The 23,650-nt window shown below is 39.5% G+C and overlaps 1 protein-coding gene across 2 annotated transcripts in view; it reads left to right on the top strand.

The window, feature by feature from the left end:
* MYO5C (myosin VC) overlaps window positions 1-23,650 on the top strand; it is a 55,448-nt gene that overhangs the window by 1,780 nt on the left and 30,018 nt on the right. For both annotated transcript variants that reach the window (XM_039492801.1, XM_039492802.1), the window contains exons 2-16: window positions 7,436-7,546; window positions 8,995-9,160; window positions 9,486-9,630; window positions 10,085-10,241; window positions 11,397-11,540; window positions 13,924-14,005; window positions 14,921-15,028; window positions 15,586-15,692; window positions 16,551-16,816; window positions 19,693-19,774; window positions 19,987-20,127; window positions 20,666-20,791; window positions 21,417-21,500; window positions 22,410-22,544; window positions 23,479-23,576. In XM_039492801.1, coding sequence (XP_039348735.1) covers window positions 7,436-7,546; window positions 8,995-9,160; window positions 9,486-9,630; window positions 10,085-10,241; window positions 11,397-11,540; window positions 13,924-14,005; window positions 14,921-15,028; window positions 15,586-15,692; window positions 16,551-16,816; window positions 19,693-19,774; window positions 19,987-20,127; window positions 20,666-20,791; window positions 21,417-21,500; window positions 22,410-22,544; window positions 23,479-23,576 — 1,952 coding nt within the window. The remainder of the gene's footprint in view (window positions 1-7,435; window positions 7,547-8,994; window positions 9,161-9,485; window positions 9,631-10,084; window positions 10,242-11,396; window positions 11,541-13,923; window positions 14,006-14,920; window positions 15,029-15,585; window positions 15,693-16,550; window positions 16,817-19,692; window positions 19,775-19,986; window positions 20,128-20,665; window positions 20,792-21,416; window positions 21,501-22,409; window positions 22,545-23,478; window positions 23,577-23,650) is intronic.

Below are 23,650 nucleotides of genomic sequence, written 5' to 3'. Positions count from 1 at the left end.
ACCACAGCCATAGATAAGACAAGATGCAGTAGGAAACCCATGGAAGTTTTAACTTAGAATATTATATCAATCTCTCACTCTCCTCACCCACTGATGTGGTTCAGTATATTGAACTGGTAGAAGTAGTGCCTCTTTAGACATACCTAAAACACATTGTGTTAGTCTTTAGTTATATCCAAGACCAAGACACAATCTGGCAAAGTTGTACAAAATGATCGTACTTGCATTTGTTTTTTAAAAATATTATATAGAATTGGTATTCTGACTATGAACATATAGTTATATAGCAAAAAGTGAGACAGCCAGACATGTACAGAAAATTTTAACATGACTAATGAGACAAAATACAATCAGCATCTAAGGAGCAAGATATAGGTAATATCAGTATACAGCTATATAGGACACACAGGAATTCAATTAACTTTTCTTTTTCAAATTACATAAAAATGTTAAGTTTCTGAACAATATTTCATCTCTTCTTGCTTCAATATAGAATAGAAGAAGAATTATGGATTTATTATTGCTTACTATGGGAAGGGCATCTTTAGGTTAAAGACTGGCCAGAGATACTCATATGTAGTTGTGTATGTTTTAATTTGTTTGTGCAAGTTAATGCAATTCATTCCACGGGTATGCAGTTTGTTCCTCAGATTATTTTTAAAAGTTCTCTCATGCATCAGATATCATAGATGTGAATTGAAGTAGGCTTTAAAATCCCTAAGTGGGTATCATGGAAGAGTACTTTTATTTGAAACTTTTGATATTGTATTTGGGGGAGTACGAGGCATTATTTATGCAGAAGTCCCAACTAAACTAGTCATTCACTCAATTCTGAAATAAGCACCTTGAATTACAGAATATCAGCTCTCACCTTTGGTAAACTTTGAATATAATTGGTCATTCATGAAGCTAAAGAGGAAATTTATTCTTCAAAATGTAAACTGATTTTTTTGTTTGTATAATTTACTTCCTGTTTTTTCCCCAGTCACTATAATGTCATGGTAAATAATTTGTCTGTTTAACTTTTTTCTTTAAATAACTAAGGTAAACACCATGTTATCAAATATCTCTGTTCTGCCATAATACATAATATCATTACAAGTTTAACTCTAGATGTCTGGACTGACTATAATCATTCATCTTATTACTTGCACATAAGTAACTCTTTCCAAGTGGCTAAAATTCTTTTTGAGAAGCTAAAAGAACACAATCTATTCTTGAATCCAGCATAGTGTCATGCAGGTGGGGGAAGACTGGGTGTAACTTTAAAGGAGAATAAGTAAACTCTCTGTGTTTACTTGTAAGGTAGGGTTCAATTAAACTGACCTTAAGCTGGCTGGTTACATTTACCAATGGAGGCACCTGGAACTGCTGGGACACTTTCTGAAGAATACTTTGGTCACATGCTTTTTTTTGTTCTTTACATAAGCATAGTTTGAGCATGAGCATATGTGAGAAACTAATCTAGGCTAGGCAGTTTGATTATAATACTGTTGGTCTGGTTAGAATAATACTTATTGAAATGCTCTATTTTAGCATATGTAAATATGTATACAGTATCTTAAATACCCATGAAATTAACATATGTGGCAATGATAAAAGTGAAAGTCTAGCCTGGTATTTCAAGATAAGGAAATAGTTAACATTTCTTCTTTGTATATCTTATTAAACAACACCTTTTATTTGGGTATAAAATATATCAGTAATTTGATTTTGGGGTTATCTTTGATTGCTTAGGCAAAAATAATTTCACTACTGTGGATTGTAGTTCATGAAAGACTTCTGTGACTTTGCATATCTTAATAATATGCAAAATGTTCCTTATTTTGTGGGCATCACCAAACGGACTCATGAAGGGCATTGGAAATGTGAAAGGTGTTCACTGAATCATGTGTGTGGTACCATCAAGTTTCTTGATGATGGTTGCCAGGGGTCAGATGCAGGGGCAAAAGGTGGTGGTATTTTTCTGAGCTTCACCCCCAAAATAAACTCTGACCATGCAAGTCACCAAAATAAGATGCTACTCATGAGATTATGCAGATATTCAAAATATGGTAGGTTCCATGAGGCTCCTTGAGCTTGCTTCCCTTTGAGAGGGATTGAATATGTCCATAGTTCTGGTAGGCTCCTGGGACACCACCTGATTAGAGGAAAAGAAGTAAGTAGTGGTATCTCCCAAACACCATCTCATTTGTGGCATTCATGTGACCCTCTCTCTCTCTCAAATGATAATCCCTGGGCATCTGAGATAACACTTCACTGAGATGAATGGGGCACCTCACAGAACTATTTTTCCAGGTTCTCTGCAGACTTACTTCTGCTTCGTTTACACTCAGTTCACATAATTGAGGTTTTCTTTGGCAGCATAAAAGCTAGACGCTTACCTTTTTTTTTTTTTTTTTAATTAAAATTGTGATTCTGGAGAACAAGCTAGTGCCTTCAAAGAAGTGCCTGCACCACCTATGGTCTCATACCAGCTATTCCTGAGTCCTTGAAAGATTACTTGAAAAAGGGGAGAATTCAGACATGTTTTTATATATCACATAGAAGCAAAAATGGTACAAAACCATTGTTCTAAAATCCTTTGTGGGTCACATTTTAGAGAGTATTCCCGTTAGTGGTCTTTTGAAAGCTCGGATGTCTCTAAAGCAGCTTGGAAATAAGGAGTTAGCTTACGTGGCTCTCCTAGGGGGTCACTGCTACAGAAGAGGAGGAGAGAAAACAGGGACTTGAACCCACTGATAGTAGGAGACAAATGGCATGAGGAAGTGGGAACGAGGCAGCTGAGCACTACAGGTCTGTCGCATCTTACGCTGGGGTTACGTTCTGCAGTCAGCGCGTAAAGCGAAAATCGCATGTAGTCAAAATTACATTGAGTGTAATGGCAGGTAGAATCGCCCACACTACAGGTACAGTATTAAAATTGTTATTTTTCTCTTTTTTGCCGACCACGTAAAGCTGAAGTTGTGCATGTTAAATGCGCGTAAGATGCGACAGACCTGTATATCCAGAGTAGCAGAAGGAAAAAAGTATCTGGGTGAAGTCTTGGTTCTGTTAAAGTCAATGCGAGTTTTGTCGATGACTTCAACGAGGCCAGAATTTCACTTCAGAGTCTCTGTGAACAACTGTTTAAAAAACAAGAACAAAAAATAATATGATGATGATTGTTTCTGCGCACATGTTTCTCTTCTGGATATTCTGTCCAAAGAGGCACAGGGGATGAAGCAGAGCAAGTCCGAGGGAAGATGAAGAACAAAGGTTGACAGTGATGTTTTCTGTCCTTTTTTTTTTTTCTTTTCTCAAAAGAAAAAATACTTATTAAAGACACAGAAATGTGCATTATGGCTGGGATTTTCCAGTGAGCCTAAAGGAGTTAGGATCTAGATCCCACTAAAATTGTGGGAATTGGGGTCCTAACTCCCTTAGACACCTTTTCAAATACCAGCCTAAATACTTTATTAATGTTGCTTTTCCACGTAAGCAGTTGCAGCAGTCGTCATAGCGATGTTATGTCATAACAAATTGGAAGAATAAAACTCTCTATTAAGATGTATAGAAAAAGATTTAGAAACCCTGCCTCAAGATTTTAAGAAAGAAAGGTAAGGAAAAACAACAAATGGTCTTAATCTGCACCACAAAATGAAAGTGATTTCAGCATATTTTTTAACAGAACACCCATTATTTGTTATGGTTTTATTTTTTATTTTTATTTACTGTTATATTAAGGGGATGTGGCAGAGAGGGGTCTTTCAGGATAGGGATGGTAGAAGAGACCATTGGGGGACGGGGAAGGCCTGACATTTTCTGGAAGTAAACCCTGACAGTGGATATTAACAAGATTGTCAGCTGTGGTATTATTTCATTTTGAAGAGTGTGTTTTTGCTATAAGTGCTAGAGCTGAGAATTTCAAAATCATTGCTACTGTTTTGGTGTCCATATCATATTGACAAATAAAGAGGTACTGATCACAGAACTAAAAATTAGTGGTAGCTGTGCTACAAGTGATCATGACTTGATAACATTTATAATGTGCAAATAGATTAAAATCCAGATCAGTTTTATTTATATATATATAAATAAATAAATAAAAATTTGGTTCTTTAAAGGGCCATTTTTGCAAAGTTGAAAACAATTATGAGCCAAATCAGCTGGGAGGAAGAATTTAACCAAAAATATGTGAGTGATGATTGGGAATTGTTTAAGAACACTTTTCTGGATGCCCAAAATGCCACAATCTCACAATTGAGGAAGAAGTCTGTATTAGTGGTTTTAAAAACTGGCCTGCTTTAGCGGGGAAGTGAAGGCAACTGAAAAAAGAAGGATATTGATAAACTGGAGAGGATTCAGAGAAGAGCCATGAGAATGATTAAAGGATTAGAAAACATGTCTTATAGTGATAGGCTCAAGGAGCTCAATCTGTTTATCTTAACAAAGAAGAAGTTAAGGGGTGGCTTGAGTACAGTCTACCTACATGGAGAACAAATATTTGTTAATGAGTTCTTCAAACTAGCAGACAAAGGTATAATGCAAGCCACTGGCTGGAGGCTGAAGCTAGACAAATTCAGACTGAAAATAAGGGATAAATTTTAACTGAAAATTAACCATTGGAACAATTTAACGAGGGTTGTGGTGGATTTTCCGTCACTGGCAATTTGAAAATAAAATTTGGATGTTTTTCTAAAGATCTACTCTAGGAATTGTTTTGGGGAGGTTCTAGATCTTGTGTTATACAGGTGGTCAGACTAGATCATCACAATGGTCCCTTCTGGCCTTGGAGTCTATGAATCTATTAATCATTTCTGGAATGTTAGTCTGATGCATAATATGAATGCATCCTATCTTGTTATGCACAATAATACTTGTAGGAAGTATTACACATACAAAATCGTACTGTGTTCTCAATGTTATAACGAGCAAGTTTCTAAAGTGCAAAAAAAAAGTTCCATTACATGAGTACTCCATTAAGGTGCAAGATCTGAATTCTAATATATGAAACTGTAAAGCCGATCTTTAAAGCTCTCTTTGCTATAGGATTTTTTCTGTAATGGGTAAAATATAGTCAGTGCTCAATTACTGAATACAAAAGTTTGAAAAGGAAAGTTTAGCAATTAGGAATGAATGATTTCAAATGTAATTAGCATTTCAAACTTTGGCATGTCCTTTTTGTTATGCTTCACTAATAAGTTGCTTGTTTGGTTCAGAAAATTATAGCAAGAACCCTGTTGTTTTTTTTTTATAGTCGGTAATTGTTCAGGATTTCATGTTGATAATATCATTAGTCTGGGTAAATTGCATTTTCCCCTGCACTAGAACAGCTAGTCTTCATTCAGAATATCAAAGCCGTTAATCAGTGCTGTTCCTTATTCTAATTCATTCAGTAGTATTGATTTTTCAACCTTTGCATTGGTTTCCACTAGTGAAGTCTGATAGTCATCTATGGTGGCCTATTAAAATAAAGGGTTATCCTGATATTATTTCTCTTTTTTAATGTGGCGAGGAGGATGGGTGGTCTTTAAAGGCAAAAGCACAGCACTAGGAAACCGGAGACCAGTCTGCTGCAGGACATAAATATAGGAGCTTCCATTGACTTCGATGGGAGTTTTATCCTGTGGCAGGAAAATAGGGCCCCAAGATCCTATTTTTGCCACTGCCACTTACCTTTTGAGAGATCTTAGGCAGTTACTTAACCTTTCTGTGCCTCAGTTATCCCATCTGTGAAATGGACACAATGATCCCTATCCTATGTACATATTTTGAGGCTTCATTCTTTTAGTGTTTCGTGTTTGTAAAGTGCTTCAGGATCCTTGACTAGAAGACATGGAAGTGTAGATTACTATCATGATACTGTATTTCTTATGTCACTCACAGAATAGCAGTAGAGATTTGATTGTTTTGTCAGTGGTTAGTTTCAACTCTTGTCTGGTTTCACACATGCGATTTAGTGGCAGTAATCAGGTAACAGAATGCCTCTTAGTTTAAATGAATCAGCAGAGGAAGGCAGTAGTGCTGTAAAGAGAGAGTCACACAGAAGCAAATTTGTACAGAGATCATTTGTACAAAAGGACTTCTCCTACATAATTTCTGTTCCCTGGTTGCTGTCAAAGAGATGTGCACTTCAGATAAGAATTTTCCCACCTTAGTCTGTTGCTAGTTTTGCTTGTTCTTTCAGTGAAGTCATAATGCTGTTGTGGTTAACACCAGTCTGTTACTATGGAGATGACTATGATGTCATAAACAAAGCATTATGACTTCACAGTAGGAAGAACAGATGGTCTGTGCCAGAGCAAACTCCAGTATAAACAACAGAGATAATCATGTCTTTGATAATTATTTAAAGTGGCAGTGGAAATTTATTAAAAATGTAGAACGGCATTGGTTCTAAATGAAATTCTCTAATAAATACAGTAGTTTAGAGAGAGAGAGTGTATACCCTATATTGATGGTAACTGGACACACTCCTTCCACTTTTGTTATATAACTTAAGTTTTATACTTTTAAGTGAGTGTTTCTACAGGAACATCTGCACTGCTTAGCCCTTAGTCTCATGACTAAAGCATATTTAAGATATACAGGTATCACAGCAAGTTGTTAATACTTTGCACCCAAGTAGCAGTATTACTTTTGAGGAGCTCAGAACGCTTCAATAAACATTGTTTCACAACTCTTCTACAAAGAATTTTGTTCAGTTCTTTAAACGTATAAAGACATCCAGTTCAACAGCTCACATCAAGCGTAAGGTGCTTTTAGGGCAGAATGCTTTAACTCTGGGGCTGAGCTAAAATCCCTAAAGTGTGAAAATTCCTGCTGAGCTAGCTGGCTGGCTGTAAATAGGGAAACCATCCAGCAAGCTTTGAAGTCTGTCTTCAGGGACCTGAGCGATTATTCTGTGGAGTTTGTTCTTTAATCATATAAAAAGAAAAGTAACGGTGTAGGTATTTTCTTTTGCAAAATGTTTCCTAAGTTGAATCTCCCCTTACGTGGTTTTAAGGAAGTGATCATGTTAATCGTACAGAATAAGACTCCTGGACTTGTGTAATACTTACATACTTATAGCAGAGATACTTGTGCATCTTCCTTAGAATTAGAGCTTCTGCAGTAAGCATGATTTTACTCTCTTTTCAGTGTCCTTAATTGAGAGTGCTCTGCTTCCTGCCTAACTTGAAACTCTGTTGAGCCAGCACTTCTGAGATCTTTGGATAATTGAGGTTACACTGTATATCTCTTTTACAAATACAATTGAAGCACAAGGCATTTTCCCATGGTAACGCAGTAAGTCCTTAGTGGAACCAGGAATAGAACCTAGGAGTCCTGCCTCCAAGTCCTGTATTTTAACTGTTAGATCACATTAAAAAAAAAATCTGGAAAATGTATTTTTAAGATAGTCTGTTCCTTAAATAGCATTAGAGTTAATGCTTATCTTATTCTTCTGTTGTAGTACAACAGGGTTTGGATCCCTGACAAGGAAGAAGTTTGGCAGTCTGCTGAAATCACAAAGAACTACAGAACAGAAGACCATGTGCTTCACCTACTGTTAGAAGATGGAACTGTAAGAAAAAAATATACATAGTTATTTCAATTTTTAATGAGAGGCTGGATTAGATCACTGGTCTGTGTAGTCCAGTATGTTGTTTCTGACTGCGGCCAGTACGATGTTCTTGATTTTCTTGCAATCTTAGGACTTTCTAGTCATTAAAACTGTACAGTAAGTAGCAATCCCAAAAAAATGTAAAAAGCTTAATTTTAGCATCCAGTGCTTGTCAATGTATGCCCCATTGCACTGACAAGGGGAAAAGGAACTATGCCAATTATGGTGTTAGCTGAGGAGCTTGTCCATAATTTTTTTTTGTAAACTCATTGCTTTAGTGTATGATTTGTAGTACATGTACAGCAGAACCACACTGTTATGAACTGCTAATTTGTGACACTACTTTTTTCCAAAATACATCGTGAACATCTCCCTAGCCTGAGAATGAGTTATTGTATGTTTCTCTGATTGTCTGAGGTGCAAAGACAGAGCTGGGAGTGAGTGAAGCTCTTTGTAAGTTGTTTTACTGCACCCATCACCTTGGTATCTGTGCAGCTTACAAATTTGTTTATGTGAACACAAGAACATTACTATGTTTCTCTTTCCTTTCCTCATTTTATAAGGACTACTTTTTAAAAATTGTGATATAAGATGAGTTATTGAGGGAAATATAGGTCAGAAAAGTGGGGGGTGGGGGGAGGGTTTACATTTTTTTCAAAGGGCAATGAGGTCCTGGGTTATTCTGAGCTCTTTGGGAAGCACGTTCCACAATCATGAACCAGTTGCCTCTCCTGCACACACATGTCACTCTTCAGGATAACAGTTCCATTGTTCCAATAGAACATAGCTGTCATGCAAGGACATGATCATATAGAACCAGGGGCTTTCTTGGGTTATTTGGGTCAATCCCACAGAGGGCTTTGAAGATCAGGGCCCAGATTTTTTAGGACTTGGTGGGGAACGAAAAGGTAACTTTATCTCATCTTTATGTTCCCCACCTAGTCAAAGGTTTGTGATAAGCTAGAACTGTCTTTAGAAGCTAATTTAAGACCAGCTTCCTGTAAGACCATAGGCCATTCCAGCACCTGGGACAGCTGGGCAAAAGACACTCCAGCTACACTCATGCTCCCTAAATTGCATTTAAACTACTGCAGAGTTTTTATGTTTAAATTAAACCTCTCATTCTCTGTATTGATTGAAGAGGCTTCATGTAAAAAAAACTTGGTATGTTTCAGTACAATATATTCGAGAGAGAGAGGAAATAAATCTTTATTTTTATGAGACATTGAGGGGCCCCATCTTGCATTCCTTGTACACTAAAATGACCATGGATGTCATTGGAAGCTAACTGGTGTTCACGGAATGCAAGATCAGATACTGATCCATCATCCATGCAACAGTTAAGACAAAGGTAGCCAAAAAGTTCAATATGTATTTACACATGCGTTTCATGTAATTTGTATTGTCAGGAATTGAATTACCCTGTTGATCCAGCACCTTTGCCACCTCTACGAAATCCTGACATACTTGTTGGTGAAAATGACCTCACAGCACTTAGCTATCTCCATGAACCTGCTGTTCTACACAATCTTAAAGTTCGTTTTGTGGAGTCAAAACTTATCTACACTTATAGTGGTACGTAAAGACAAACCCAGGGTTTCAGATAAATGATTAAACTAAAATTTTAAGAAGTTTAAATCTTTGCTGCTGAAAGTGCAATAGGATCAGAATTATGTTTTCCTGAAATCTGTTAATTAAGTTTCTTGAAGCCAGGGTGATTTATGCATGAGTAAGGACTGATCCCGTGATCAGGCCTCTGTGTAGTGATTAGTTCAGCTATGAATACTTTTACTACGCAGCAATTTAGTTGTGGTTACTAGTTTTCAATACCTTACCTTTTGTTAGGTATTGTAGACAATGGGATGATGCATCTGATTTTGTACTGTTTATTTTTTCATAGGAATCATTTTGGTTGCAATGAACCCCTATAAACAGTTGCCAATATATGGGGATGCCATTATCCATGCATATAGTGGGCAGAACATGGGGGATATGGATCCACATATATTTGCTGTGGCAGAAGAGGCTTACAAACAAATGGCAAGGTACTATATGTTTTCATTGTTTAACAGTTGTTTCTTCTAAAATATAATTTAAAAATCTCGTGGCAAATACTATTATTTTGTTACATTAATTGACTTTTGTTTTGTAAATGTCCAAGCAGCTAAGATTCCTTTTGTCTGGATAATTTCAAGCAGCCCACCCTCAAAGAGAAGAGAACCTTGTAACCTCTGCGGAGAAGTGCTGAGGGGTAAAGAGTTTCTGGAACTTACACCCCGTTCTTAATACCTGTCACGGGAAAAGGACAGAGGTGGTCCTAACTCAGTGATTTGTGTTGACTACAGCCTGCAGGGGACAAACAAAACAGGAGAGGCCAAAAGACCAAGGAGAAGATGAAAGCTGGCAGTGGTGCTGGTCACAATAACATTTACTACATGCATATATATATTTTTAGACTAGCAAGATATTTAAAATCTCCTTCTTATTGTTCTGTTTTAGAAACAACAGGAATCAATCTGTTATAGTCAGTGGAGAATCAGGAGCTGGAAAAACTGTGTCTGCTAGATATGCTATGAGATACTTTGCCACAGTCAGTAAGTCAAACAGCAATGCGCATGTGGAGGATAAAGTACTGGCATCCAATCCAATAACAGAGGTAAATTTAAGGATGTATAAGTAAAGGGGCTTTATACTCATTAAAGGCTGAATCCTGAAAGCTGCTGAGCATCTATGGTAGAAGTCAATGAGCATTCCAGGTATTCAAGTAACTCTTAGTAAACTATATACATTTTAAGAGCCCAGTTCTGTGACATGCTCTGCTACATCAAAAATATTCAACATATCCGTGCACTTTTTTCCATGTCACAAATATGTTTAATTTTCTTGCATATGTGAGGTATTGAGTATAATATATACAACTATCCAGTGGGCTATACTTACAGTTTTATTGCAGTTTTGCGCTGTCACACTTTTCATGTCACCATCTTCTCCTTTAACCACTTTTTGAAAAACGAAATTCCTTCTTTTCTGACTGGAATCTGGGTGTTAATGGATAATTGTAGGTGGTCTTGAACTCAGTCTAAGTGATGGCAGATAGAAGTCCATATTAAGTCATCCAAATCACAGGTCTGATTTTTTGGAAGTTCTGAGCACCCACATCTCTTTAATTTCTGAGTGAGATTAGAATCTCAACACCTCTGAAAATCAGGCCACTTTATTTAGGTTCTATATTTTGGAATTCAAACTTGAAAATGTTTGCCTTTATCTTTTTATGTATATTTGAAATGTAAATTTTCAAATCGACACACACACACACACACACACACACACACACACACATACACACCCCATCACAAAGAACTTTTGAAAAATAAACAAATGCTTGTATATTGCAGTATATGGGGGTTGTTTTATTATTTTGTCTGCAACAGCAGGAAAGATTCTTGGATATATGGTTACAGTAGGAAAAGTAGTGGATGGTTTTGTAGTTGTGGGTAGAAAAAGGCTGAGACTCCCAATCCACAAGGAAGACTTATTTATTTTAGTGCTTAGTTTGTAGAGCATGTTACATTATTTTTCTAGAGACTCTGAGCATAATTTCCAGACTTGGGCCTCATAATAGAACATCCAAATCCCATCTCTGGATGTTCGGATTGATCATTAGGCACATAAAACTTTGGACATTTATGCATCTATGTCATATTTTGAGAGAGTTACTCCTCTTTAATGTTCACATTTGAAAACTGGACAGCATGAATGATTCCGTTGACACAAACTGTTTGGGCATTAAAGAGGTTCACCATGTTCATAGGCTGTAGGCAATGCGAAAACCACACGCAACGATAATAGCAGTCGGTTCGGGAAGTACACTGAAATCAGTTTTGATCAGAGACACCAAATCATTGGAGCCAACATGAGGACGTACCTGCTTGAGAAATCCAGAGTTGTCTTTCAAGTAAGTGAAATAAAGTTTAAAAAGCCAACTTCAGTGAAATCGCTGTTTGTACAACTCTTTTAACTTTGTTAGCATTATACTAAAAGAGGTCAGTGGAGTATTGCATAATTTGTATTAATCTTAGTGTATACCTTTGTTTGGAATCGGAGACCAATGTTTTATATATATATATATATATATATATATATATACCATATATACTTGTTCATTAGCCAGTTTGTTTATAAGCTGACCCCCCAAGATGGTTAAGTAAAAATAGCAAAAACTGTATGACCCTTTCATAAGCTGACCCTATATTTCAGGGGTTGGCAGACTTTGGCTCCTGACCTGTTAGGCTAAGCTGCTAGTGGTCCTGGCCTTTTTGTTTACCTGGAGCGTTCACAGGCGCGAAGCCCTTCAGTTCCCAGTGTCCGCGGTTTGTCGTTCCCAGCCAATGGGAGCCACTTCCCACAGCTCCCATTGGCTGGGAACGGCGAACCACGGCCACAGGGAGCCAAGGGACTCTATGCCTGCAGATGCTCCAGGTAAACAAAACGACAATGTATTAGATATTCAATTCAGTGATTCCATAGAGTTTAAAATCATCAAATTTTGGTGTAGACCGGTTTATAAGCCGGCCACCTCTCTTTGATGTGTCACTTTTTTACCAGAAATATTTGGCTTATGAATGAGTATATATGGCATATTTCTTCTCTGCTTATGCCATATGGAGGAGAGCAGAAAGGCGCTGATCTCACAGGGGAAAAAATTTAGTGAGACATTATGTTCCCACCAATATCACCACATTGTTGTTTTTTTCCTCTCCAAGCCACAAAAATATGTCTGTTCTGTGCGGCCAAGATGGGGCAGGGCCAAGGGAGAAGGAGGAGGAGTTAGGGGATCAACTGCTCTGTGCACTACATTAAGCCCCATTGCCCAGAGAGGCCATTTTGAGTCATTCCTAATAGTGGCATAAAAATGAGAACTTACTACGTGACTTGTGTGGATTTTGAAATTCTATATTTCAGATTGTGGTTTAGAGCTGACTCTTGCGAGAGAAGGGATGAATGTGCATGGCTGTGTTGTATTTGCATTGTTTAAGAAACAACGTTCATGATATTAGAATACATAATGGAAATGAAGCTGAGGCATTTGAAAAATTTCCTGCAGGTTTACTTAACTGAAATTAAGATTATTCCTTTTGTTCTATTAGTTTAGATGGCACAGCAAACCGTAATGTAACTTATTTTCCCCTAGCAAAACCTGTGTTGCTTCATTCTCAAATTTCAAGTTGTCACATTGGTGACTTGGCTAGATTAAGTCACTTATTTGGACAGGTTTAAGTGGAAGATGAAAGTAGATACTTTGAACCCTCTCAGGCACTGTGGCGATGGGCTATCTAAATACTTAGACTGCTCTCTAAACTGAATAATTTGAGCGATTGACAAACTCAGGCACTGTCCAAGCTACAACAATGTTAGAAAACTTCTATCCAAAATGAGATTTTGGCAACTTGGTTAGCAAAATTTCCACTTCCCACTTTGGGAAGCCATGTTGTTTGTTCAGGGTGGCATAATCAATTGAAATTCTTCTCCTATAATAAAAGTTAGATATAAGTGATCAAAGATCTTATTAATTTTAGATACCTTAAATGATCAGATGGATTTTTTTTATTTGCCCTGATAAAGCCAGAAGCAGATTGGAAACAAACGTTTTTCAGTAACACATAATAGGTGACAGGTTTCAGAATGGTAGCTGTGTTAGTCTGTATCAGCAAAAACAACGAGGAGTCCTTGTGGCACCTTAGAGAGTAACACATTTATTTGAGCATAAGTATTGTGAAATAATGGTGCTAAAATAGCATGGAAAATATCTGGTGGTTGGTTAGTTGGGTTTCTTTTTTGTTTTGTTTTTTACAAAAACACACAACAAAATGTACTGCTTGCTTGTAGTTGTGTTTATAACTTCTCAGATATTCAGAACAGCTACCTCTCTACTTCTGTTATCTAACAGATGGTTATTAAAAATAGTTTTGAGAGCTTTCCACTTTCCGTGAATAGTGTTTGTTAGCACTCCCAAAGGAAGCAGGGCACATTGCTATATTTGCCAGCCCTTGTTAGTTTAACTGACTCAATTATTAAATTAACAGTTTTGGCAAAGAACTCTGTACACTGACATGGGGTTTGGAGAGGAAGCGCACTTGGTTTTGTCACAGCCAAGGTGCTTGCTGAATTCTAAAAGCATGTCCATTTTAGCATAGACAATGTTTGACTCAAACTAGATTGCAATAGAATTTACACTTGGATAATCATTGACTCTTCTACAATTATAGTCAAATACCAAATGTTTTCCGTGTTTATTTTTCTTTCTCCAGTATTATGGTTTTCTTTTCTTTCATTTGCAGTCAGAGAATGAACGAAATTACCACATATTCTACCAGCTGTGTGCTTCTGCTCTGCAACCAGAATTTAAGCATCTTAAATTGGGTATGTCTCAAGAAAGTAAACTATTCTTCACCTTTGCAGTGTTACATTTTGAGGGTAGGATTTTCAAGAGCCCTAAGTGTCTTAGAGCACAAATCTTATTGACTTTCAGTGGGACCTGTGCAGCGTGATGTCTACACCGCAATAAAAGTCCCACGACATGACTGCGGCTGGCCTGTGTCAGCTGACTCGGGCTCATGGGCCTCCTACTCCATGGTTATAAAATTGCAGTGTAGACATTTGGGCTCAGGCTAGAGCCTGCGACTTCATGAGAGGGGCGGGTCTCAGGGCCCAGGCACTGCAATTTTTAGCCCCATAGCCCGAGCCCCGTGAGCCTGAATCAGCTGACCCAGGTTCTGAGACTTGGTGCCACAGGTTTTTCATTGCAGAGTAGACCTACTCTAAGTTGCCTAGGGTTTGAGCCTTCTTACTGTAGTCAGTGGCAAAGTTTCCAGTAACTTTAGAGGTGCAGGATCAGGTCCTTGAAAATCACACTCTTAACACTTTATTTAGTGAATATGCTTGTGAATGATGTCATATTGACAGTCCTGGGGAGTGAAGGCTTCTTTATTTGCTCACAGAGCAACGACATGGTAAAAGCTCCATGTGAGCTTAAACTGCAATCTGGAGGACCCAGCCTCAAGCATAAAATGGTAGTTCATCTCCCTACCAAACAATCCTTCACCCTCTGTTAGATTTCCAAAAGGGGTGCCGTTAGTGTCAATTGTACTGGTTTTGTTATGTGGATTCCTGTTTATTTCGGAAGTACACTAAGACCATGAGCTCATTTTAGAAGAACTATCAGATGGCAACAGCTTTCACTCCATTTTCATTCATATCTACTGACTTATTGATGAAAGACTCTCTGTCCCACTACCAAGTACATTAATTGTTATAAGTTTTACTTTTCATCTGTAGGGCATGCAGAAGAATTTAATTATACAAGAATGGGCGGCAACACTATTATCGAAGGAGTCGATGACAGAGCAGATATGATGGAGACCCAGAAGACATTCACTCTACTAGGTAAATGAGAATACTTGGCAACACATATTGATAAATTTAGCAAAGTGAGCTTAGCTCTGAAATGACCAATGACAAACAAGTTTTGAAAAAAAACTTGGGAGTATATGTAGTGGTTACCTGCGGAATTTGTTTGCGGCACTGCTGTTTTGCTATTTGCTTTAATGGGACTTGGCAACATCAACTGGCTATTAGCAATTGGTCTTCATTGTTAGTGGTATAAATTACTGAGAGCTAGAGTCTGACTAGGCCTCAGGCTGGCATGCAGTGGAGGAAAGGGAGTAAGGAGTTTTCCTACCCTCTTCTGTAATCTATTGAAGGGCAAAGCTGAACTGTCCCTGCAGCACTCAGGAGAATACAGGGATTTGTCCCTAATTACTTCTCTGGGGATGGGGAGGGCAGAGTTATAGCTCTGCACAGCAGGCAGCAGTGTCTTCACCAAGTCCTTATAGAATCGCTAATAATTATATACAGTATTGCAAGTATTCCTAGATCATGCTTTTTATTAATGGATGTTTTTATTGCTTTGAGTATTTCAAATGAATAGGGATTTTTTTAAGGTCTGAAGGAGGATTTTCAGATGGATGTTTTTAAAATACTGGCGGCCATCCTACACTTAGGCAATGTGCAGATGACAGCTGTTGGTGATGAAAAATCTTCAGTCAGTGTAAGACATTCACTCATTCAAATATTTGAATACTTGTATTTCGTTTTTTTTATTTGGTGGGTCATTGCCAGTCCTTTCATATCTTCCCCAGCTACCTGTCAGGTCCTTCCTTTATCTCTGTGTTACAGGCTGTCTTGGGACATCCTACTTTGTGAGTTTTCTTTGCCAAGACTCTGTGTAAAAAAGACTTGGTCTCAAGTGTGGGGTGCATAAAGCAGCCATAAACCAGGCAAACTATGGCCAGTTTGGGATTCCTCCTGCCTAGCAGAATCCTCAACTGGTATAGAAGCATGATGGTGGTGATTATGCCACCCCCCCTTCCTCACTCGTGGCATAAAGGGGCTGAGCAAAGGAACTGTGTGTGGCTGAGATGTCCCTGCATCCAGCTGATCCCCAGCTGCTGGAATGACCCCTTGAGGCTGTTTGCAGCCTCTGCAAAACAGGCCAGCCTCAAGGCCATTCAGATTTGTGCGATGGGACCACACCAGCACTTGGTGATCCCAAGGTCAGGGAAACCATAAGACCGGTTAACGCCTCTTATGCTGTCCCCAGCCCGTATGAGGTGCAGTTTAATTGGTCCATCCCTGGTTGTATAAATGGTCGTCTTCAGAAGTGCTTACTCTAGAAAAATGTCTATTGACATCAACAGGAGTTTTGCCTGTGTAAGAAGTGCCTGTGTTATTAAAAACCAATTAAACCAAACCACCAGTCATAGGCTGAAATCCCAACCCCAATGAAGTTGGTGGCAAGGGTTCCCATTGAGTTCAATGGAGCCATGACAAAATCTTAGCCTTAGTAATAATCCATTAGTTACAACTTTTCATAAGATCTAGTAATGTTTATTTTTCTTCTTTAAAGCTGGAGGATAAACATCTCAATATATTCTGTGAACTTCTGGATTTAGACAATGACAAAGTGGCACAATGGTTGTGCCACCGAAAAATTATCACTACCTCAGAGACTGTAATAAAGCCTATGACAAAACTCCAAGCTCTTAATGCAAGGGATGCTTTGGCAAAGAAGATCTATTCTCACCTGTTTGACTTCATTGTGGAAAGAATTAACCAAGCTTTGCATTTTTCTGGAAAGCAGCACACTTTTATTGGCGTTTTGGACATTTATGGGTAAGATTATCTCTGGTGAAAAAAATTATTTTCAGATGATACAACTCTCCTCTGTTTTCCAGTTCTTATTCCTACATATCTGGGAAATACGATGCATTTCCTACAATGAATTGGCATCCATTTAATCAAAAGGATGCAGTCTTCTGCGCCATAAAATCTTTTGCATGAAGGGCAATGGGAACTTCTTATTTTGATGAATATCAATATCTGTCTCTCAAGGTGACATTTGATCTTGGATTTAGTACATCTTAGGCCATTGGTCTTTGATATTCACCTTATCAGAAGTAAATTTGGGGAAATCAATTTAAAGTTGTATTGTTACTTTGAGATGGGATGATGCTCCTCTGATGGCTGGATACATTAGCTTTAGGGTTGCTTTGTTCCACCATTGCAACACAGAGCAGCCCCATTGCACACCAGGGCTTTGGTCATTATGTCTAAGACCTTGCCTACACTTGCAGCAGTGTGTAGAGTACATGTAGCTTCATACTGCAGTGAAAGGCAGGCTATGCCCACTCTCACTGCGGTGTGTAGCTATATGGGGCAGTGAAAGTTTCCAGCAGTGGGAGGCAGCAGGGAAAGGTTCTGGAAGGGGGAGGCAGTGAGGAGAAGAAACTTTCCCTGCTGCTGGAATCTTTCGCTGCGGAGGGGAAAGGCTCTGGCAGCAGGACACTACACTGCTAAAAATAGGGTTAAAAATAGCAGTGTAGACATGGGAGGCTCTGCTTGAGCGTGTAGAGAGCTGTGTAGGTTATATTGCGTAGAGTTCAGGCATGTAGGACGCTCTACTCAGTTAAGCAGTGTCTCACCATCTACTCTGCTGTTTATACCCAGGCTAGCTGGGCATGCAATGTCTGTACTGTACAGACCACCGTAAGTGTAGACCGCCACTAAGGCCTGGTCTACACTAGGAGTTTGTCGAATTTAGCAGCATTAATTCGACTTAATCATGCACCCGTCCACACCAGGAAGCTAATTAGTTCGACCTAGAAGGCTCTTTAGTTCGAATTCTGTACTCCTCCCCGACGAGGGGAGTAGCGCTAAATTCGACATGGCTATGTCGAATTAGGCTATGTGTGGACGGAAATAGACCTTAGTAGCTCCGGGAGCTATCCCACAGTGCACCACAGCAGTCCGAGCTATCCCACAGTGCACCACAGCAGTCCAAGCTTGGATGTTCTGACCAGCCACACAGGAAATGCCCAGGGAAAATATGACATGCTCCGGCGCCTTGTGGATGTTCTGCAGGACCGCAGGCAGGAGGACAGAGCCCCCCTGCACTGTATCTGCAACCGCCCTCCCCCGCCACAAAGTCCCAAACCCCCCTCACCCAAAGTAACAAGAAGGAGGGGCGACGGGGGCCGTGAAAACTGTCACTGCACCCCTGCAGAGTGCACAAATACAAGATGTTGAGAAGTCCTTCCGTAAATGTTGAGAAGTCCTTCCCTTCCTGGCTCACCGAAGCCCCAATCCCAGTTTCATCCCCTAACTGTGTAGCTGATTATTAAAAGTAGTTTGCTGTTAATTACTATTTCCGTCAAGTTTTTCTACAGAAGACTGTCTGTGAAGGGGGAGGGGGGAGGGGGTTGTTAATTGCATAGGACAGTCACCTTTACCAGGGTACAGACACGGGGGCAGGATCAACAGCAGGTCTCACACACACAGTGCAGTCAGTAGGCACCCTGGTCGGTCTGGGAGGTGTTTTCCATGTTCTGTGTGGGTGGGGGGTACGTGACTTTGTGGCATGGGAGGGTGGTTACAGAACTTATGCAGCGGTCCTTGTCCTGGACCACAGAGCCACGCAGCAGGGGAATCTGTAACCGTCCTCCCCCGCCACAAGGTCACGTAGCCCCTGCACACAGAGTCCCAAAAAGGAGGGATGGCAGGCTCCGTTGAAACAACCAGTCCGGCACTGCAGACCACTCTAGGAGCAGGAGCCTATCATTCCTCAAGTGTAGAAGCAGTGTTAACATCACTGCACACCCTACCCACCACAGTCTGCATCCCTGTTTCAGCCCTTTAACGCGAATTCATTAATAAAGAAAACGTTGTTAATTAACAATGTTCCATTAACTTTATTTTTAAACGTGTGTTGGAAGGGGGGAAACATGGTGAACAGGGTATGTAACCGCAGAAGAAAGTCAACAGTAACTGAAGCAGGGGCAGATTCAGCTTCTCTGTAAAGAAACTGAACAGTCACAGGTTACCCTGCTCCCTGAGGAACCTAGCTTTCAAAGCCTCCCGGATGCACAGCGCTTCCCGCTGGGCTCTTCTAATTGCATGGCTGTCTGGCTGAGCATAATCAGCAGCCAGGCGATTTGCCTCAACCTCCCATCCCGCCATAAAAGTCTCCCCCTTGCTCTCACAGAGATTGTGGAGCACACAGCAAGCTGCAATAACAATGGGGATATTGGTTTCGCTGAGATCTGAGCGAGTCAGTAAGCTCCTCCATCTCCCCTTGAGACGTCCGAAAGCACGTTGAATGATGACAGTTACCCAAGACCACCCTCGACACATTTTTCCCCCCAGCATGCATTGTGGGGAAATCCCAGAATTCAAATGGGCAGCGGGGACTGCGGGAACTGTGGGATAGCTTCCCACAGTGCACCGCTTCCAATGTCGACACTAACGGGGCAAGCGTGGACTCACAAATTCGACTTTGTAAGGTCGATTCCACAAATTCGAATTAAGTTAAATCGAACTAATCTGGTACTGTAGACATACCCTAAGAAACGGAAAGTTTAGGAAGTAATTTACTTATAAGCAGCCAGTTTCTCTCAAAGTCCCATAGGGACATTAGTACTCACTTTTAAGTGATCGTGTATTTTTTTTCCTATTTAATAATATCTTCCCCTAATTTTTAAAATGTATTTCAGATTTGAAACTTTTGATTTGAACAGTTTTGAGCAGTTTTGCATCAATTATGCTAATGAAAAACTGCAACAACAATTTAACCTGGTATGTATGTATATTTTGCTGCAGTTGTATGTGTTGATTGGTGTCTTTTTTTTGTAAAGATTAGCAATACTTAGAAAAGAGATTTTCTTATTTCAGATCTTTACTTTAGTGCATGTTACACAAATATTTTACCTTGCCATTGTTTTCCAAATGCCTATATTTTGTTCCTGAGTTAACGTGCTTTTCATAATGTTGACATTTTTCATTAATAGCATGTCTTTAAACTTGAACAAGAGGAGTATATGAAGGAAGACATCCCATGGACTCTTATAGACTTTTATGACAACCAACCAGTCATTGACCTTATTGAAGCTAAAATGGGCATTTTAGAGCTGCTAGATGAAGAGTGCTTGGTAATTTTTAAATTTTTATGCTTATGAACTGGTATGAAAACATTTCTGCAGGTTGTGTTTCAGGCAGAATTTGTGGTTTAAACCATAATCTAATTCCTTTTAAATTAAGAAGATGAGCACCTTGCTGATGAAGTCGGGGCGGCTCTAGCTTTCCGCCACCCCAAGCACGGCAGGCAGGATGGTAAAAAGTTACTATTCACCCAATACCATTCTCTTGGCTTGATTGTCATAGATCTCTTGGGCAGCTAAATTATGCCTCATTTGGAATTATGTTGCCTCTGCCCTTTCAGAACAGGGAGCAGTGTTCATGGCAGGGAGGTCTGCCTGCCCACGGAACTTTCTCAGGTTATGTACTGGGGCTGCTTTATAGGACTGTTTCTTCTTAAAATGGTTTTCCCAAGGGAATTTCTGGCTATTCTGAAAGAGATTAAAACTCAGATGCTGTTTATCATCACAACACATTGTATATCTGTTGCTTGAATAGCATAACATTCCAACCGTATTTTATTAAACAGCCTCACAGCTTGCTTTTTTATAGTTACCTCAGGGGACTGATGAAAATTGGCTTCAAAAGCTATATAATAACTATATCAACAAGAACCCATTCTTTCAAAAGCCCAAAATGTCAAATACATCTTTTATCATCCAGCACTTTGCTGATAAGGTAGGTGTATATTTTATTGTATTATTTCACCATTTTTCAACCAGCACAACATTCAGCAAGGAAAAAAATCTATTAAAATGTAAAATGTACATGTGCCATCTTTATAAGCTGTATTCAATATACGTTACTATTTTATCATATATTTATTAGCTATGGGTAAGGCTGCGTGTCTGTCACGGAGGTCATGAAAGTCACAGATTCCATGACTTTGTGACCTCTTTGACTTCTGTAGTGGCTGGTGCTGGCTCAGGGGCTGACTTAGGGGGCTGGGGTGTGGGGCTGTGCTTACATTGGGGTGGGGGGTCCCACCAGCATATCTCTGCAGCTCCTAGGTGGAGGGGCCAGAGGACTCCGTGCCTGCAGGCCCTGCCCCCGCCGCTCCCCTTGGCTGCAGTTCCCGGCCAATGGGAGCTGCGGAGCTGGCGCTTGTGGCGGGAGCAGTGTGCAGAGCCCCCGGCTTTCTCTCTCCCTAGGAGCTGCAAGGACACACAGAGCTGGGTAGGGAGCCTGCCAGCCCCACCAAGCTCTCCCCACCCCACCTCCAGTACCAGGGGTAAAAGAAATTCCTTTCATTAATTTTTCATGTTGTTGCTGTTTTGATTACTAATTTCACTTTTTTGCACAGGTAGAGTACAAATCAGAAGGATTTCTGGAAAAAAACAGAGATACAGTGTATGAAGTATTGATTGACATTTTGAGAAACAGCAAGGTTAGTAAATTCATCATGGCTGATTATTCTATCAGAGATACCAGAATTCTTGTGGAATATGAATAAAGATTAAGATGAAAATACTTTGATCTAATGTTATTAAATTAAAAATGCTATACCTGAAAACTCTTACAATGGATCTAAAATAATTCCAAACTGTATACTTTTAATTTCAAAGTGACACTGCAAGTTAAAAGAACACTGTTTAGTCTGATTCTTATGTATAGTTGCCCTGCAAGTTAATATTTTCAAGTATTTTTGTATAATGTTCTTCATAAACAATCTTTTGAAGCTTGAAACTGAAATCTCAGTTTATTAAAACTGCTTTTTTTTTTCTTGAGGTGTATGCAAATTGATCTGTTGTGTAGCTTATGTCTGCTGGCACTGATTATTTTTAAAGGGGACAAAAATATTGGAAAGGCGTAGAAAGAATTACATTTGTTTTCACCTTACATCTGCTTGAAAGTCAAAGAGCTTTATCACTTTTTGGCCTACTACTCTTGACAATGTAGCTCTATTATTCAGAATCTAACTTAAGCTGACAAAGAAAAACAAATTATTAATTTTAAATAACCTTTTTTAAATAGTCTGAATTTAACCCAGTCATGTAATCATGTCCACGCGAGTATCCCTGTACCCTCAAACAATTCCACTGATGTCAGTGAGACTCCATGCAGGTCTAATTGCAGGCTTCAGGTCTTTGTGAAATAAAGTCTGGCAGTAATTGCTTCCTAGTTAGTTATGAATCTTAAATCAAAGGGTCCAGTCTCAAAACTACAAGATTTGGTGTAAGATCTGAGACTAACCATGTCTTTTCTGTCCTGTACATCCATTATTAGAATTCTTATATTAAAACATTATTACAGTTACTTACAGTGTTAACTGTGATCCTTTCTTTTACGCTTTTAGTTTCATCTGTGTGCAGACTTTTTTCGAGACCATCCAGTGCCCATTTCACCCTTCCGGTCAACTATAACAGTCAAATCTGCAAAAACGGTGGTCAAGCCACCTAACAAACAGTTCCGGACGACGGTTGGCAGTAAGGTATAGCGTTTAGCTCAAGCTCTAAAGACTCACGTTTTTAACTATAGAGCAGCGGTTCTCAAACGGTGGGTCGGGACCCCAAAGTGGGTTGTGGTCCCATTTTAATGGGGTCGCCCGGGCTGGCTTAGACTTGCTGGGACCTGAGGCTGAAGCCCCAGCCCCACTGCCCGAGGCCAAAGCTGAAGCCCAAGGGCAGCGGGACACAGGTAACAGCCTCATCCCCACGCCGCCTGGGGCTTCAAGCCCTTTGGGTTTGGCCTCACCCACCCAGTGTGGCAGGGCTTGGGCTGGTTCAGGCTTCATTCTCTCCTCCTGGGATCTTGTAGTAATTTTTGTTGTTGGAAGGGGGTCGCGGTGCAATCAAGTTTGAGAACCCCTGCCCTAGAGGTTTCCAGTTCAGTCCCCGACATCAGCCAAGAGGCGGTGGCCATGACGCTTCAATGTTCCTCCTAAAACAGCACTTTTTTTAGACACAACAAATCCTGCATCTTGGCAGGGGGCTAGACTAGATGACCTTTGCAGTCCCTTCTGACCATATGGGTCTATGATTCTATGAAGTAGAAAATATTGGTGAAGTGTGGGCATTCAGGAATTTGTACTTGGGGGTGTGAGATTCAGATTTATTCCTAAGTGCGTATCTGGTACTATGGTATTTAGAAACATTATTCTAGGATGTCTAGTGTGCTGTACAGCTAGGGATAGCCCCAGCTACCAGTATCCCAGTTTTGTATGCGAGTGGGTGTGTTTGTGTATTTGTGTGTGAAAACATTCAGGGTAAATAGTGTCAACATTTTAATGATCAGAACTCTGAAAGGACTGCTGTCTATATTTTTGTCACAGTTTCTAGTTAGACTAATTCAGAATCAAAAATCAAATATGAATTACTTTGATGGGAATGTAACAATTTAACTAATTTAACCTTAATATTTTCTAGTTCCGCAGTTCTTTGTATTTACTTATGGAAACACTTAATGCAACCACTCCTCACTATGTACGGTGCATAAAGCCAAATGATGAGAAGTTACCATTTGAGTGAGTACACTGGTGCTATTGAAATACTATGTTATCTTTAATATAAAGCAGTATTCTAAGATTGAATATATATA

This window comes from Mauremys reevesii, linkage group 10 (genome assembly GCF_016161935.1).
Source record: "Mauremys reevesii isolate NIE-2019 linkage group 10, ASM1616193v1, whole genome shotgun sequence".
Taxonomy (NCBI): domain Eukaryota; kingdom Metazoa; phylum Chordata; order Testudines; family Geoemydidae; genus Mauremys; species Mauremys reevesii.
This window is presented reverse-complemented; position numbering and strand designations above follow the sequence as displayed.